Here is an 18859-nt window from a genome sequence, read left to right as displayed (position 1 = left end):
AGAACACTCCCTAACACCATACACAAAAATAAACTCAAAATGGATTGAAGATCTAAATGTAAGGTAAGACACTATCAAACTCTTAGAGGAAAACATAGGCAGAACACTCTATGGCATAAATCACAACAAGATCCTTTTTGACCTGCCTCCTAGAGAAATGGAAATAAAAACAAAAATAAACAAATGGGACCTAATGAAACTTCAAAGCTTTTGCACAGCAAAGGAAAACATAAACAAGACCAAAAGACAACCCTCAGAATGGGAGAACATATTTGCAAATGAAGCAACTGAGAAAGGGTTAATCTCCAAAACTTACAATCAGCTCATGCTGGTCAATATCAAAAAACAAACAACCCAATCCAAAAATGGGCAGAAGAGCTAAACAGACATTTCTCCAAAGAAGATATACAGATTGCCAACAAACACATTAAAGAATGCTCAACATCACTAATCATTAGAGAAATGCAAATCAAAACTACAATGAGATATCATCTCACACCAGTCAGAATGGCCATTATCAAAAAATCTAGAAACAATAAATGCTGGAGAGGGTGTGGAGAAAAGGGAACCCTCTTGCACTGTTGGTGGGAATGTAAATTGATACAGCCACCATGGAGAACAGTATGGAGGTTCCTCAAAAAACTACAAATAGAACTACCATACGACCCAGCAATCCCACTACTGGGCATATACCCTGAGAAAACCATAATTCAAAAAGAGTCATGTACCACAGTGTTCATTACAGCTCTATTTACAATAAACAGGACATGGAATCAACCTAAGTATCCATTGATAGATGAATGGATAAAGAAGATGTGACACATACATACAATGGAATATTACTCAGCCAGAAAAAGAAACTAAATTGAGTTATTTGTAGAGAGGTGGATGGACCTAGAGTCTGTCATACAGAGTGAAGTAAGTCAGAAAGAGAAAAACAAATACCGTACGCTAACATATATATATGGAATCTAAGAAAAAAAAAAAAGTTCATGAAGAACCTGGGGCAAAACGGGAATAAAGACACCGACCTACTAGAGAATGGACTTTAGGATATGGGGTGGGGGAAGGGTAAGCTGTGACAAAGTGAGAGAGTGGCATGGACATATATACACTACCAAATGTAAAACAGATAGCTAGTGGGAAGCAGCCACAGAGCACAGGGAGATCAGCTCGGTTCTTTGTGACCACCTAGAGGGGTGGGATAGGGAGGGTGGGAGGGAGGGAGATGCAACAGGGAAGAGATATGGGAACATATGTGTATGCATAACTGATTCACTTTGTTATAAAGCAGAAACTAACACACCATTGTAAAGGAATTATATTCCAATAAAGGTGTTAAAAAATCCAATAAAAATCAAAACAGAATACACTGCAAAGACAGATGATCACAAAGAACAGCATAAGTATACATTACTCAACCATGAACATTTTTCTAGAATTATAAACTTTTTGATCTGATTCAGATTTGTACCTTAGATATCTATACTGGTTATAAAGTGGAAACTATGAAAAATTCATGTACGCAAAGTAGATGAATGGTCATTGGGAAGCATGGCATAAAATCTAAGCCAGAAAATTATACACACCACGTTGATCCTTTTCAGTCACCATCTCAATTAGTGATTTAATTCCAATAATTTTGTGTCCATTTTTCTGATGACAGGTATTTAGGGAGCTTAACAAACAGAAATTTGTTTGACTCTCAAACAGATTTGTTTGACTCTGAAATTTGACTCTCAAAAGTCTGAATCCAGAGAGTGTTCGGACTCCCATAGAATACATCATGATGAAACAAGGTAGTCAGCCATTTTTACCAATTAAAAAATAGCTTACAATTATCATTAATATTATAAAGACATTTATGATATATTAAATGCAAAAATATAAGAGCATAAGGCAAAAGCAGATTATAATGTGCACATGTTATTCCTCAAATATTATAGTACAGTATATTATAGTATATAATATACTATGTGTATTGTATATTATAGTATAATCAAGCCTTTGCTGATGCAGCTTCCATCTACTTGTGGACTTAAAGAAAGCCTATCTAGAATTATTGGATAACTGCTGGAAAGCCTACATCTTCAATGAGAAAAGTCACAACAATCTGAAGGATGAAGCTTTTGTAGTGGATATTTGAGTGAGGTCCAGCAATTCAAATGATACCTATTGCTTGGCATATCACCCACTGGACCAATGTAACCAGGCCCAATACCTTTGTTAAAACTGGTGAGAATGAAGCAATCTCTTTTTCAACAGATCTACACATGAGAGAATGGAAGCCTATTTTAAATGACCACATGACTCTGATAATGATTTAGCAGATTTGAAAAATAAGAAAGAAACCAGGTAATCTTTAAAGCACCTGGTTCCAGCCATGCCTAAAGACAGGAAATCTATTCCTAGGTTTTTGCATTAGATGAGTCAAATAAATTAACTTTTACATTTAAGATAGTCTGAATTGTGAGAGGATCCCTACATCCTTCAAAACATTAAGTTTAAGAATCTCTCACTGGTCTTCCCTGGTGGTGCAGTGGTTGAGAGTCTGCCTTCCGATGCAGGGGACGCGGGTTCGTGCCCCGGTCCAGGAAGATCCCACATGCTGCGGAGCGGCTCGGCCCATGAGCCATGGCCGCTGAGCTTGCGCGTCCAGAGCCTGTGCTCCACAATGGGAGAGGCCACAACAGTGAGAGGCCTGCGTACCGCAAAAAAAAAAAAAAAAAAAAAAAGAATCTCTTATTAATAAGAACTGCTTAACAATAGAATGGATAAATGTAACAAATTGCTATTGGAAGCAAATGCCATAAAATAAATAAATTTGCTCTTGGGAGCAAATCTCAGATGATTTAAGGACAAACAATGTAAGACAGCAGGAAGAGCTTAGATACAATATATTGTCATGAAAATAGAAGCAAAAGAAAATACAAAAATATTTTTGAAAGGAAAACAATGGGTGAGAGGAAGAAATAGATCAAAAATGATTATGTTTCCCCCACATTTAGTATTAAACACTTCATCTTTGTAGCTGAAAAGAATAGAACTAAAAGGGAAAAATACAAGGAGTAAACACGATAGCTGCCAGATTAGTGAATCTTCCCATCAAAATGATGACAATGTGTGCCATTCTAATATTATGTAAAAAGTATTAAAATATAATCAACCTGTAGGCTAGCTCCAGATGGAGAGAACAGAACTGAATACACTGTACGATGTTTTCTCCCTTGCTCCCAAGCCCCTTGCTCAGTAGTTGTGGGTTCTCAGAATAATACCATTGAGGACACACTGTTGACCAGCAAACGTCAGAGTGAAGAAAACAAACAAAAAAAAGAAATGGCAAAGTAAATTTTTAAATATAATTGTAGATTAAAAGGAAAACAAAACATATCAAAATTTATGGGATGCACCTAAAGCAGTGCTCAGAGTGAAATTTATAGCTATAAATGCCTCCATCTAAAAGATATTTTAAATCAATACCTAACACCTTGCACCATAAGAGACAAGGGGAAAAAAAAATTATAGCCAAACAAAGTAGAATAGAGAAAATAATAAATATTAGAACAGAAATTAAAGTATAGGAAAAAATTAAGGAAATCAAAAGTTGGTCTTTGAAAACATTATCAAATTTTTAAAACCGTTAGCAAGAATGACCAAGGGAAAAAAAAGAGAGAAGATTCAAATTACCAAAGTCATGAATATAAAAAAGGTAAAATAAATACTAACTTTACAGAAATTTAATAGAAGGATTATAAGGAAACACAATGTACAGCTGTATACAAACAAATTAGATAACCTAGAAGAAATGTGCAAATTTCTAGAAAGACGCAAATTACTTAAACTGACCCAAGAAGAAATATAAAATCTGAATAGACTTATAGAAAGGGATTGAAGAAGGAATCAAAAGACTTCCCACTTAGAACAGCCAAAACCCAAACAACTTCATTGGTGAAATGTACCAAACATTTCATGAAGAATTAATATCAATCTTCACAAAAACAGAAATGGAGGGAATACTTCACAGGCCATTCTCTAAGACCAGGTTAAGAGAAATAAACAACTCTGTTTACGGTCAACTGAATTTCAACAAGGTACCAAGATAATTTAGTGGGGAAAAGATATTCTTGTTCTTTACATAATGATGCATATAAAATGACACCTTAATTACTGTAAAAGCATGTTATTCTTTGCAGGGAAAAAACTCAATTATATGCCATTTTCTAGAAACTGGAAAAAATAACCTACAGTTCATTTAGAAAAGTAAATGTATAAGAATTGCCAAAAAGTTTTGAAATATATGTTTAGTGAAAGAAAATTTGCCATACCAATTATTAAAAAGCAAGCAATCCAAGAGGAAAAGTCAGATATGTTGCAGTGCCTTTTCTGATCTAGCCTTAGAAGTCACACACCATCACATCCATAATATCCCATGGGTCATATATTAGCTCTACTTGATGTGGGAGGGGACTACATAACAGCATGAATACCAGGAGGTAAGGATCATTGGGTGTCATTTATAATAACAGCTACCACAAAATTTTAGTAAGAAATTTCTTAAAACTGTTTTAAGAACATATAACAAATAATCTAAACTTTTATATACTTGATAAAATAAAATATGTGAAGGATAAACTGATACAGAAATAACAACAAATACAGAAAAAAGTACCTACCTGGACAGAAATTTATAGAAACATTACACTCTTCAATTGGTCGCAGAGTCCCACTGAGTATGCTAAATTTGAATATGCCATCTTCGAAAAGTTTACCAGTATTACTAGTATCCAAATTCCACTCTAAATCTTTTTTTGAAGTATTATGTAAAACAAGATCCTGTTCACACATAAAAAATAAGAGATTTATAAAGATTATAATATGCAATATAAAATTTAGTTTGTATTGCTGTAGCAACTTGATAGTCCTAGGCACAAAGTCAAGCAATTAAATGTGGTAATCATAGATAAAATGTTTTAAAAGTGATGTTAGGCAAACAAAGGGGTATGCAAATATGTTCACAGCCTGTCAACAACTATGAAAAGTACTCAAAGGAGCTATGCTAGTTAGCAAGGACACAGAGTAACAAGAACCTTCATTCATGATGGTGAGAATGCAAATTGGTACAGTCACTTTGGAAGACAGTTTGACGGCTTCTTATAATGTTAAACATATGTCTACCAAGTGACCCAGTAATCCTACTCTTAGGTATTTTCTTAAGTAAATTGAAAATTTATGTTCACACAAAAATCTGTATGTGAATGTTTATAATAGCTTTGTTCATAATCACCAACCAATGGAAGTAGAAACAAACAAGATTTCCATCAACAAATGAATGTATAAACAAACTGTGGTACATCCATACAATGGGATAAAATTCAGTGACAAAATAAGTAAAATATTAATTCATGCAAAAACATAAGTGAAGATTAAATATATTTTGTTAAGTGAAAGATGCCAGATCCAAATTTCTACATACTGTATAATTAAATTACCTGCCATTCTGGAAATGCACAATTTTGTAGGTGGAAAAAAAAATCAATTGCTGCCAAGTGTCAGTGGAAAGAGAAGTAGGTGATTGCTAAGGGGTTATACAGAGAATTTTTAGTGTAATGAAACTGTTCTGTATGGCACTGAAGTAGTAAATAAATTATTCTATACATTTTTAAAAACTCATACAACTGTATACTGCAAAGAGTGAACTTAAAGGTATGTAAATTAAAAACAATCAACCAAGATGCTGGGGATCCCAGCATGGACTGTAGACTGTGACAAGTTATATCACAAATGTAGGAAATAACCTCACCAAAGGTAGTGTGGGTGGTAAGGAGTGTCCTAACTAATTCTGGAAAACTGTGTTTTGACTGGAAACTATAAAGCTAAAGACAAAAAGATACTCTTTGTAAACACTGTACCCTAGTTGGAAAATATGTTAAGAATTCTAAAAGGGTACAGGTTAAAAATTCTGAAACTTCTTTACTAAGTCCACCAGAGTTAAAAAATAAGTAAATATATTATAAACAAGAGAGTCAGATTTCTCACTGTCAGAGTTAAAAATGACAAGGGAGAAAGACTGAAATGAACCTTGTGGTGCTGGATTACAGTCAGAGTTATCAGTTTGAATTCATGTTTAGATAAACAAACAGGAAAAGACATATAAATAGATGATAGACAGGCAGATAGACAGATAGATAATTACCAATATATGTGTACTCATGGATTAGTACACATACAAATACTTCCTTTCTAGGCCAAAAGGGCCTAGAACATGTGACACCACGGTAGCAGCAAGCACACCTAGTGTACAGATCTTGGTTTCTAAATACATTCTCCTGTAAAAGATAATGAGGTTTCTTCGAGAAAGTGTTGACTCAAGAGCTGGAACAACTAAAATAAAAGTGACCCTGGGAGGGAGACCTTCAAGATGGCAGAGGAATAAGACGGAGAGATCACCATCTTCTCCACAAATACATCAAAAATACATTTACATGCGGAACAACTCCTACAGAACACATGCTAAACGTGCGCAGAAGACCTCATACTTCCCCAAAGGCAAGAAACTCCCCACGTACCTGGGTAGGGCAAAAGAAAAAAGAGAAAACAGAGACAAAACAATAGGGATGGGACCTGTACCAGTGGGAGGGAGCTGTGAAGGAGGAAAAGTTTCCACACGCTAGAAAGCCCCTTCACGGGCAGAGACTGCGGGTGGCAGAGGGGGGATGCTTCAGAGCCACGGAGGAGAGTGCAGCAACAGAGGTGCAGAGGGCAAAGCAGAGAGATTCCCACACAGAGGATTGGTGCCGACCAGCACTCACCAGCCCGAGAGGCTTGTCTGCTCACTCGCCAGGATGGGTGGGGACTGGGAGCTGAGGCTCAGGCTTCGGAGGTCAGATCCCAGGGAGAGGACTGGGGTTGGCTGCGTGAACACTGCCTGAAGGGGGCTAGTGCGCCACGGCTAGCCGGGAGGGAGTCCGGGAAAAAGTCTGGAGCTGCCAAAGAGGCAAGAGACTTCTTCTTCCCTCTTTGTTTCCTGGTGCGTGAGAAAACCATAATTCAAAGAGTCATGTACCACAATGTTCACTGCAGCTCCATTTACAATAGCCAGGACATGGAAGCAATCTAAGTGTCCATTAACAGATGAATGGATAAAGAAGATGTGGCACATATATACAATGGAATATTACTCAGCCATAAAAAGAAATGAAACTGAGTAATTTGTAGTGAGGTGGATGGACCCAGAGTCTGTCACAGAGTGAAGTAAGTGAGAAAGAGAAAAACAAATACTGTCTGCTAACACATATATATGGAATCTAAGGGAAAAAAAAAAAACGTTTTTTAGAACCTAGGGGCAGGACAGGAATAAAGATGCAGACATAGAGAATGAACTTGACACGGGGAGGGCGAAGTGTAAGCTGGGCCAAAGTGAGAGAGTGGCATGGACTTATATACACTATCAAATGTAAAATAGATAGCTAGTGGGAGGCAGCCGCATAGCACAGGGAGATCAACTCGGTGCTTTGTGACAACCTAGAGGGGTGGGATAGGGAGGGTGGGAGGGAGACGCAAGATGGAGGGGATATGGGGATATATGTATACATATAGCTGATTCACTTTGTGATACAGTAGAAACTAACACACCATTGTAAAGCAATTATACTCTAATAAAGATGTTAAAAAAGTGACCCTGGACCATTTTGTAGCAAAGGAAGTAAGAGAATGCTTTAAAATCATAAAGAAGGGAGTATATCAAAGGGCCAATCTAAAAGAGGTCCTTATGGCCAAAGCTGGAACAGTTTTAGCAACAAAATAAAAAATGTAACATTGGATTAAAACTAAAAGCATGGAATAAATATATGTGAGGTCACAGCGATATATTAAGTAACTAACTAAATAAATAAATAAATGGAGAGAGGAAATAACCTTTCTTACAGAAAAATTCCAAATAATATATGTAAATATCCCCTCCAGAAGATGGAGCTTGTCCCCTACCCCTTGAGTCTGGGCTGAAATAGATGACTCACTTCCAAAGCATAGAGTGTGGAAAGGGAAAAATAGTTTCTCCAACTTTACAGTGGAGAAACCTGGCATGTATACTGATACCATGTCCTCCCTTCACATGATATGACAAAAAGCACATTTCACCTCTGTGACATTCTTCCCCAAAGTCCATGGAAAATAAGAACTGAGCCTAGTCAAGGTGGAAAATATAAGACAAACTGAAATTAAAGAACATTCTAGAAAAAAAAAAAAGCCAGACCAGTATTTTTTTAAATTAACATGGTCATAAAAAATTAGTAAGATTGAGAACCTGTCATACATTAGAGGAGACTAAATGCAATATGGTATCCTGGATTGGACCCTAGTACAGTAAAAGGACCTTAGTAAATACCTGGTGAAATGTGAATAGTCTGTTGTTTAGTTAATAATATTTTACTAATGTTAACTTCTTAGTGTTAAAAAATTGTTCTCTGGTTGTATAAGGTGTTAACATTGGGGAAAGTTGTGTAAAGTGTATGCAGAAAGTCCCTGCACTCTCTTTGTGATGATGTTCCTATAAATCTGGGAGCTATGTACATGACTTGTGTGCAAACTCATCTTTCCAGTGCAACTCGCTATGAAAAATAAAAGCTTCAACCAGGATTTTTAAACTTTATTCTTCCAAATTGGAAGTGTGTAGAATGATCCATGCAATTGTCACCACAACAAAATAACACACTTTCTTTCTAAAGCATGATTGATTTAAAATATTCAAGATAAAAAAATGAGGCAATTTTACTCCCAGATGTCTCTAAGTACTGAGACACCTATTTAGCTCTAATATTTGTGTACTTTATAACGAAGTTCATTTGCACCTAATAAAGAAAACATCTTTTAATACAGAAGGTGAGCATGGTATCATACCAGTTATATGAATGCCTCATATTTCTCATTCTGAAATTGAGGAAATGGTATAAGATCTCTAACATACTATCCACTTTCTATATCCTAAGAATTGAACTGTTCCAGTCATCTATGGAGAGACATCGTTTAATTAGTTTAGCATGTGTAGTATGGTTATTTTTCTTTATAATTTCATCAAAATGATACATGTGCATAGCTTACACCAATAGTTAAAATACACTTACAAAAAAGTTGGCCTGGGCTTCCCTGGTGGCGCAGTGGTTGAGAGTCCGCCTGCTGATGCAGGGGACACGGGTTCGTGCCCCGGTCCGGGAAGATCCCACATGCCGTGGAGTGGCTGGGCCCGTGAGCCATGGCTGCTGAGCCTGCGCGTCCAGAGCCTGTGCTCCGCAGCGGGAGAGGCCACAACAGTGAGAAGCCCGCGTACCACCCCCCCCAAAAAAAAAAAAAAGTTGGCCCACTCAGCTCCTCCTCATCAACAGTCCTGCTTCCCAGAAGCAACCAATTTTAACCAATTCTTATTTCAATTTTCTCTAACAGTTATAGCCTATTCTAAATGTGATACTGATATAGCTTACTTTAGGATTTTTATTGCTGCCATAACAAATTACCACAAAGTTAGTGGTTTAAAACAAAACAAATTTATCTCATCACAGTCTTGTAGATTAGAAGGTCAATGCAGATATCACTGGACTAAAACCAAGGTGTTAGAAAGAACTGTGATACTTTCCGGAGGTTCTAGAGAAGAATCTGTTTCCTCGCCAGTCTCAGTTTCTAGAATTCAGACAAATTCTTTAGCTGGTGGCCTCCTTGCACTATCTTCAAATCCAGCAACATCACATCTCTCTGACCCCTCTTCTATCATCACATATCCTTCTGACCACTGTCAGGAAAAGTTCTCTGTTCTTAACTCTTCATGTGATTAGACTGGAACCACCTACATAATCTCAGACAATTTCCCATGCTCAGGATCATTATTCTAATTACACTATACATCAGCAAAGTATCTCTTACAATATAAGGGACTGTATTTACGAATGCAGGAAAACTGATATAAAAGACAAAAAAAGGGGCACTACCAATACAAATTTCTACAATGTATGCCTGAGCTTCTTTATTATGCAAGTCTCTCTTTTTTTTCTTTCCAGATGGATTCATAATTAGAAGAGAGGCAGAAAGATAAGAAATAAAGAGTAGATTATCATAGAAGTGACTGTATTATATATCTGGACTTTTTCAATTTTTATTATTGCCTCTCCCATTTCCTCACCTGTATGGAACATATTTCACGTTAATTTTAATCACAGCTTCCATTTGTATAAAGAAAGAGGGATAACCATTCAATTTAATATATTTTGAATAGTCCTATTAAAATATACATATATAAAATAAGTGGCTTTATACATTTGTATACTTTGATTATTACTTCTGAGAAATACGGTCTATATATACATATATATATATGCAAGTTCTCGACAATGAAAGTATTCTTAAAACACATCCTTCAGAATAATCACCTTAATAAACTGAAAACCATAATCAGAAAAAAAAGTAAATTGCAACAATTCTCTATACACACCTGAGTTTTTGTGACACTTTTATTAGGATCCATAGTATGTAATGGGATTTCAAATATAAAATCAGTGCTGGAAAATGTCACTGGTGCTTGCAACACTATGAGAGGAAAGCAAATACACTGTTAAAATACTAATAGACATAAGCTCACAGATAATTTTTACTTTACATTTAAATTTTCTACCTATTTTTGTATTTCCAGCCAGAAAATAAAATTATGTTTAAAAACATTTCAGGAATATCTTGGTTTATCACATCTGTAAGTTCCCATTTTGTAATGGTAGTTAATTACAAGTAAAATATAAAATGTACCCTTGAGTCAATAAGAGTATAAAATATACTAAATATTAATCTCAGGAAAAAAATAGACAAAGTTAAAATGATGTCCACGTAAAATTTCACCAATGCAGAAGTACAGAAGTGAAAAGAAATATAGAAGGAAAAATTATTGGAATATAGGGAAAATATATAGATGGCATATCAAAAAACATTCTATACATGAAACAGAAAAGCTCTATGGAGAAAATGGCTATTCATGGAAGGTTAGGAATGGAATCATATGTAAAAATACATTAGAGAAGATATTATCTGCTGGAAACCCCTATATTTTTAATAGATTTTTAGAGCAATTTTAGATTCACAGAACTGAGCAGAGATTTCCCATATAACCCCCTCACCACTGCCACACACACAGCCTCTTCCATTATCAACATCCTCTACCACGGCGGTACATTCGTTACACAGGAACCTGCAATGACACATCATTATAAGCTAATGCCCACTGTTTACATTAGTGATCATTCATGGTGTACATTCTCTAGGTTTGAACAAATGTATAGTGACATCTATCCACCACTATAGTTTCATACAGAGGAGATTCACTGCCCTCAAAATCCTCTGTGGTCTATTTGTCTCTCTCTCCCCACAACCCTTGGAAGCTACTGATCTTTTTTATTGCCTCCATAGTTTTACATCTTCCAAAATGTTATAGTTGGAATGATACAGTACGTAGGCTTGTGAGATTAGATTGTTTCACTTAGTAATGTACATTTAAGGTTCTTCCATGTCTTTTCATGATGTGATAGCTCATTTCTTTTTAGTGCTAAATAATATTCCACTGTCTGGATGTACCACAGTTTATCCATTCACCTACATGGATAAACAAGATTTGGAAGGACATCTTGGTTGCTTCCAAATTTTGGCAATTATGAACAAAGCTGCCATAAAATTTACATGCAGGTTTTTGTGTGAATATGAGTTTTCAACTCTTTTAGGTAAATACCAAGGAGAGTGATCTGCTGGATCGTATTATAAGAGTATGTTTAGTGTTGGAAAAAACCACCAAATGCCCAACTGTCTTCCAAAGAAGCAATATTATCTTTCAATCCCATCAGCAATGCAATCTCACTAGCAATTGCATTCACATCAGCTCCTGTTGTTCACATCCTCATCAGCATTTAGCATTGTCAGTGTTCTGGATTCTGGCCATGCTAATAGGTGTATAGTGGTATCTTATTGTTGTTTTAATTTGCATTTTCTTGATAACATATGATGTGGAGCATTTTTTCATGTGCTTATCTGCCATCAGTATATCTCCTTTAGTAAAGTGTATGTTCAGATCTCTGACCCATGTTTTAATTGGTTTTTCTTATTGTTGCATTTTGAATTCTCTGTATATGTCTTTTGCAAATATTTTCTCCCATTCAGCAGCTTGTCATTTGGTATCTTAATACTGTCTTTTGCAGAGCATAATTTTTTAATATTAATTAGGTCCAGCTTATTCTTTCATAGATCTTGCCTTTGTTGTTGTACCTAAAATGTCACTGCCAAACCCAAGGTCATTTTAGAGATGTTTTCCTATGTTATTTTCCATGAGTTTTATAGTTTTGCATTTTACATTACGGTCTTCAATCCATTTTGAGTTAATTTTTATGAAGGGTATAAAGTCTGTGTCTAGATTCATTGTTTTTGCTTGTGGATGTCCAATTATTCAGTACCATTCTTTAAAAAGGCTATTCCAAATTGTACTGCCTCTACTCCTTTGTCAAAGATGAGTTGACTATACTTATGCAGGCCTGTTTCTGGGCTCTTTTTTCTGTTCCATTGATCTATTTGTCTAGTTTTGTCAATACTAAACTCTCCTGATTATTGTACCTTTGTAGTAACTCTTGAAGTTGGGTAGTGTCTGTCCTCTAACTTTGTTCTGTTCGCTCAATAGCATGTTGGCCACTGTGGGTCTTTTCCCTTTTCATATCAACTTTGAATCAATATGTCTGTCAATATCCACAAAATAACTTGCTGGGATTTTGACTGGGAATGCATTGAATCTCTAGATAAAGTTGGGAAGAACTGCCAACTTGACAATACTGAATCTTTCCATGCATTAACATGGAATATTGCTCCATTTATTTAATTCTTCTTTGATATCCTTCATCAGAGCTTTGTAGTGCTCCTCATATAGCTCTTATTAAGTATTTTGTTCAATTTATACCTAAGTATTTCATTTTTGTTGGGTGCTAATATAAATGGTATTTTGTATTTAATTTTAAATTCCATTTTACATTACTTGTATACAGGAAAGCAACTGACTTTTGTATATTAGCCTGTATCCTGCAACCTTACTATAATAGCTTATTAGTTCTAGTTTTGTTTTAATTTACTCAGGTTTTCTATAGACAATCATGTCACCCACAGACAAAGGCAGTTTTAGTTCTTCCTTCCTAATCTGTATACCTTTCAATTCCTTTTTGTGTCTTATTGCGTTAGCTAAGTCTTCCAGTACAATGTTGAGAAATAGTGGTGAGAGGGGATATCCTAGCCTGGTTTCTGTTCTTAGTGAGAAAGCTTCAAGTTTCTCACCATTAAGAATGAAGTTAGCTGTGGGGGGTTTTCATAGATATTTTCTGTCAAGTTGAGAAAGTTCCCCTCCATCACTCATTTACTGAATTTTTTAAATGTATATATGGGTAATGGATTTTGTAAAATGTTTTTCTGCATCTACTGATATGATCATGTGATATTTTCTTCTTTAGCCTGTTAATGTGATGGCTTAATTTTTTTTTCTTTCTAATAAAAAAAGTTGTATGTTCTTCATAAAGAAAACTGTAAGAACACAAAAAATCACCCCAAATTATCTATACTCTACCCACTCAGAAATCATTACTGTTTATGTTTTGTCTACATACAATTTTTCATATACACATATATATTTCCATAACCCAAAAGTGGGGCCATATAACCACATTTTGTAATCTGCACTTTTTTTAAACAAGATATCATGAATTTTCTTAGAAGTATAGCATTCCTTAATAAACTCACAGTATAATCTAATTACCCAATCCCCTATTGCTGGACATTTAGGTTACTCCCAGTATTGCACCATCATTGGTAATGCTCTAATGAACATCTTTATATATTCCTTTGTTTTCTTAGGATAAATTCCTAAGGAATGTTCTTAACAGAGAAAACTGATATTTGGGGGTTGTATCTATAATATATATTTCACTGGTTTAAGTTATAGTCTGCTTATTTAAAATATACCTTCAATTCCTCTAGTGCTTTTACTTTGCACAGTGCTTTCCGCTTTGCCAAGTATGCAAGGAAGCTACCAATTGTCCTTTTTTTACTGATAAGAAAACTGGTTAATTGAGTTTTGAATGTGAACCAGCCTTGCATACATGAGATACCCTTATACCTCTTTCCCCTTCCCACTGGTAACCACTAGTTTGTTCTCTATATATGTAAGTCTGTTCCTGTTTTGTTATATATTGGGTTGGCCAAAGAGTTCATTTGGGTTTTCCCATAAGATGTTATGGGAAAACCCAAATGAACTCTTTGGCCAACCCAATATATTCATTTATTTTTTATATTCCACATACAAGTGAAAACAGAGTATTTGTCTTTATCTGCAAGGACCTTTTTAATAACAAAATAATCCTAATTCCTCCCTACCTTCCTTAACGTACTTATAGCATAATTGTTTGATTACTGTCATTGTTTCATTATTGTCATTAATTTCACTTACATATAAGTATACATAAACATATATATAAATAAATACCGTTGTGTTATTATGTTGAATAAACTTAAACGTCAGATCAAGAATATGAAAAATAAAAAATCTTATTTTACTTTATTTTGTCTCCAGTGCTCTTTTCTTTATATAGACCTAAGTTTCTCACCTATAACATTTTTCTTCTCGCTAAAGAACTTCTTTTACTATTTCTTTCAAGGCAGGTCTATTGGCAACAAATCCCCTCAATTTTTGTTTTTCTGAAAAAGTCTTTATTTCTCCTTCACTTTTGAAGGATAATTTCTCAAGGTACAGGATTCTAGATTGGTGTTTTTTTGTCTCTCAACACTTTATATATTTCCCTCCATTCTTTTCTTGCTTGCATAGTTTGTGAGAAGAAGTCACATATAATTCTTATCTTTGCTCCTCAATATAGTATGGTGTTTTTTCCTCTGAATTACTTCAGGATTTTTTAAAATTAATTTTTATTAGAGTATAGTTGCTTTACAATGTTGTGTTAGTTTCTGCTGTACAGCTAAGTGAATCAGTTATACATATACATATGTCCACTCTTTTATATTCCCTTTCCATCTAGGTCACCACAGAGCACTGAGTAGAATTCCCTGTGCTATACGGTAGGTTCTCATTAGTTATCTATTTTATATATAGTAGTGTATATATGTCAATCCCAATCTCCCAATTCATCCCAACACCCTTTCACCCTTGATAACTTTAAGTCTGTTTTCTACATCTGTGACTCTATTTCTGCCTTGCAAACAAGTTCATGTGTACCATTTTTCTAGATTCCACATAAATATTATATGGTATTTGTCCTTCTCTTTCTTACTTACTTCACTTTGTACGACAATCTTTAGATCCATCCATGTTGCTGCAAATGGCATTAATTCATTCCTTTTTATGGCTGAGTAATATTCCATTGTATATATGTATCACATCTTCTTCATATATTCCTCTGTCAATGGATATTTAGGTTGTTTCCATGTCCCGGCTACTGTAAATAGTGCCGCAATGAACATCGGGGTGCATGCATTCTCAGGATTTTTTAATCTTTGATTTTTCTGCAGTTTGAAAGTGATATGCCTAGGTGTAGTTTTTGCCATTCATCCTGTGTGGTATTCTCTGAGCTTACTGGATCCATGGTTTGGTGTCTGACTTTAATTTGGACGAAATTCCAGTCATTATGTTTCAAATATTTCTTGTTACTTTCTTTTTCTTCTCCCTCTGGTCTTTCCAGTATACATATATTACATACTTTGTAGTTGTCCCACAGTATGTAGATAGTCTGTTTTTTTTTGTTTTTTTTCCTCAGTCTTTTCTATCCTTTTCTTTGGAGATATCTATTGAGATATCCTCAAGCTCATAGATTCTTTCCTCAGCCATGTCCCATCTACTAATACTCCTATCAATGACTCTTCATTTCTGTTCCAGTGTTTTTTGATCTATAACACTTCTTCTGGATCTTTCTTAGAATTTTCATCTCTGCTTATATTGCCCAACTGTTCTTGCATGCTGCTTACTTTATCCATTAGAGTCCTAAGCATATTAATCATAGTTTCTTTAAATTCCCAATGTGATCATTCCAACACCTCTGCCATATCAGCATCTGGTTTTCAATGCTAGTTCTGTCTCTTCAAACTGTGTTTTTCACCTTTTAGTATGTCTTGTACTTTTTTCTTGATCCTTAGACATGATGTACTGGGTAAAAGGAACTGCTGAAAACAGACCTTTAGTAATGTGGTAGTAAGTTGTGGGGAGAGGGGAAACATTCTATAATGCTATGATTAGATCTCAGTCTTTAGGTGAGCCTGTGTCTCTAGACTTTAGCACATGAACTTTACATGTGCTTCTCAATCTGTGCCCCACCACCACCAATCTGGGACTAAATGGCTAGAGTGGGCTGAGTTGGGTATTTCTCTTCTCCCACATAGAAGGTTACAGGACGCTGGAGTTGGATATTTCCCTTCCCTGAGATCAGTGAGGGTCTGATAAAACCCTAGCAGGACCTGGTCAAATAGTTTCTCCTGAGGGCAGACCCTGTTAAGCAGAACAGAATGTTCTGGCATATTTCAAAATTATTCCTTTTCCTCACCCCTGCCAGAAACATGAGGGGATCTTTCTCCTATATTCACTGAGAGAATCAAGTCAAGCTCCTGGAGGTAAAATTCACAAAACTATCAGAGCCCCTAATGACTGGGGCTCCATGGAGATTTTCTCTCAGACTTGTCCATGCTGAACCTCCAGCAATTCATCAATTACAATACAGGTTTCCTTCCTCAGGCATTGATTCCTGAAGTAACTTCCATTCCAGCAAGTTGTGATTCTCTGTATTTGCCCATGACTCTTTCCATTTTCAGGAGCATGAATCTGCCCTGTGACCTCACTTCTCTTATAGATCTAAAAAGATTTGTTGATTTTTCAGTTTGTTTAGCTTTTGTACTTGTTGTAAGGATGGAGCAGTAACTTTCAAGCCTCTTACACCGTGAACCAGAAACCAGAATTGAAAATCTATACTTTTTGAAACTTACCTTGGAGACGTTTGTAATCCTTAATGAAAACTCAAGAATCTTACAAGTTTATGGGAGTGTAAGTCCCTGGAAAGAAACCAATTTCTGATGCAAAAACTCATGTATCTTACAAGTGCTTTTATTATACCAGTGGAATTAATAGATGCTTTGGCAGGAAGTTAGGACATGTGGAATAGGAGAAATGTGTAGATAGTGTTCATCATTGTGTCACCCCCAACTCTTGTCATGAGAAATCCTAGGAAAAGACAATATTATGGCACACTACAAGAAATAGCACATCTAAGATGTTCTGCCTATTTGCAAACTGGCAACTGGGGATAATCACTGAAATAATAGATTGGTTATATCTTTAAAAACAAAGCACTGTTTTGCCATATTATGACACCATTTAGATATCTCTATTTCATTTATATAAAGCTACATTCTACCCAACACGTTATTAGAGAAACAGTTTCTGGAGAAACTGTTTCTCAAGATTAAAGTCTCACATACTAATATTTTGGTTCCCCCCCTAAATTAAAACATTCATTGGCATCCAGATTGTCAGGAAATGATGTAATAGTTGATGCTGAAGTCAGCATTGTGAGACTCACTAAGAAACGTAATAGGAAAGAATCAACAGACATTTAAGGAACTCCTCAACATGAGGGAGACAGAAATAAAGGAAAAATGATTCAGCAAAAATTGAGACAATGTAGTCAACAGAAGTTCAAATAATTTATAACATACAGATAAAAAGTGTTGCTTTCGGGCTTCCCTGGTGGCGCAGTGGTTGAGAGTCCGCCTGCCGATGCAGGGGACATGGGTTCATGCCCCGGTCGGGAAGATCCCACATGCCGCGGAGCGGCTAGGCCTGTGAGCCATGGCCGCTAAGCCTGCGCGTCCGGAGCCTGTGCTCCGCAATGGGAGAGGCCACAACAGTGAGAGGCCCACGTACCACAAAAAAAAAAAAAAAAAAAAAAGTGTTGCTTTCATTTAAAAAAAAAGTCTATAAGTAAAGAAATAGAAAAAAGTTCAAAAATCTTGTCAGTTTGAAATCACCAAGATAACTTTTTAAGACATAAAATAGTCAAGTCAGAAAAAGATATCCTGGGAAATAAAATGAAAAGATGAGAAAAAGGATAATAAGGGAGAATATGTAAGATAATTAAAATATATAATATAATCAAAGAGGTACAAAATCTAACCAACATGAGTCAGAGAAAGAAATAAGAAAATAATGGGAAGGAGTTTTTCAAGGAAGCAATTTAGGAAAACTTTATAGAACTGAAGGACATAAGCTTCTAGAGTGAAAAGCTCCACAAGAACTTAGGACAGTGGTAAAGATAAAAGCTTCACACCAAAGTCATCAATGGGAAATAATGGAGTACAGGGATAAAAAAGTTTCTAAAACCTTCTAAAGGGAAAACAGAGGGTAATATATGATGGATGGGAAAGAAGAATGGCATTAGACTTCTAAATGCAACAATGGGAGTTAGAAGATAACGATAGCACCTTCAAATTTTTGAGGGAAAATTATTTTGAATCTAGAATTCCACACTCAACTATCATTCAAGTGTGGGAGGAAAAACAAAGATACTTTCAGACATGGATTTTCTAAAAAGGTAACTCCCTTGCACCCTTTCTTTGGAAGCTCCTGGAAGATGTAATCTATCAGTACAATGAAGTAAACCAAGAAATAGGAAGGTGGGAATTTGAAGAAACGGGATATTCAAGGTAAAAAAGAGTCAAAAGGAATCCCTACAAGTAGAATGAAGGGAAGTCTCCAACTCTGCCACAGGGGAAGAAAGCATCTAGTCCATGTTGGAACAGGAAGTTGATGTGCTCCAGG

General features: G+C 35.7%; 1 protein-coding gene across 1 annotated transcript in view; it reads right to left on the bottom strand.

Moving 5' to 3' along the window:
* The window catches only part of CFAP47 (cilia and flagella associated protein 47), a gene marked incomplete at both ends in the record, with an annotated part of 513170 nt that overhangs the window by 343533 nt on the left and 150778 nt on the right, over nucleotides 1-18859 (bottom strand). Inside the window, 2 exon segments of the mRNA XM_082682021.1 lie at nucleotides 4674-4833; nucleotides 10475-10569. Of these exon segments, the coding sequence (XP_082538147.1) occupies nucleotides 4674-4833; nucleotides 10475-10569 (255 nt within the window).

Source organism: Grampus griseus (assembly GCF_964374135.1).
Source record: "Grampus griseus genome assembly, chromosome: X".
In the NCBI taxonomy this organism is placed as follows: Eukaryota; Metazoa; Chordata; class Mammalia; order Artiodactyla; family Delphinidae; genus Grampus; species Grampus griseus.
Note: the sequence above shows the minus strand (reverse complement) of the source record. Positions and strands in the feature narration are given on the sequence as shown.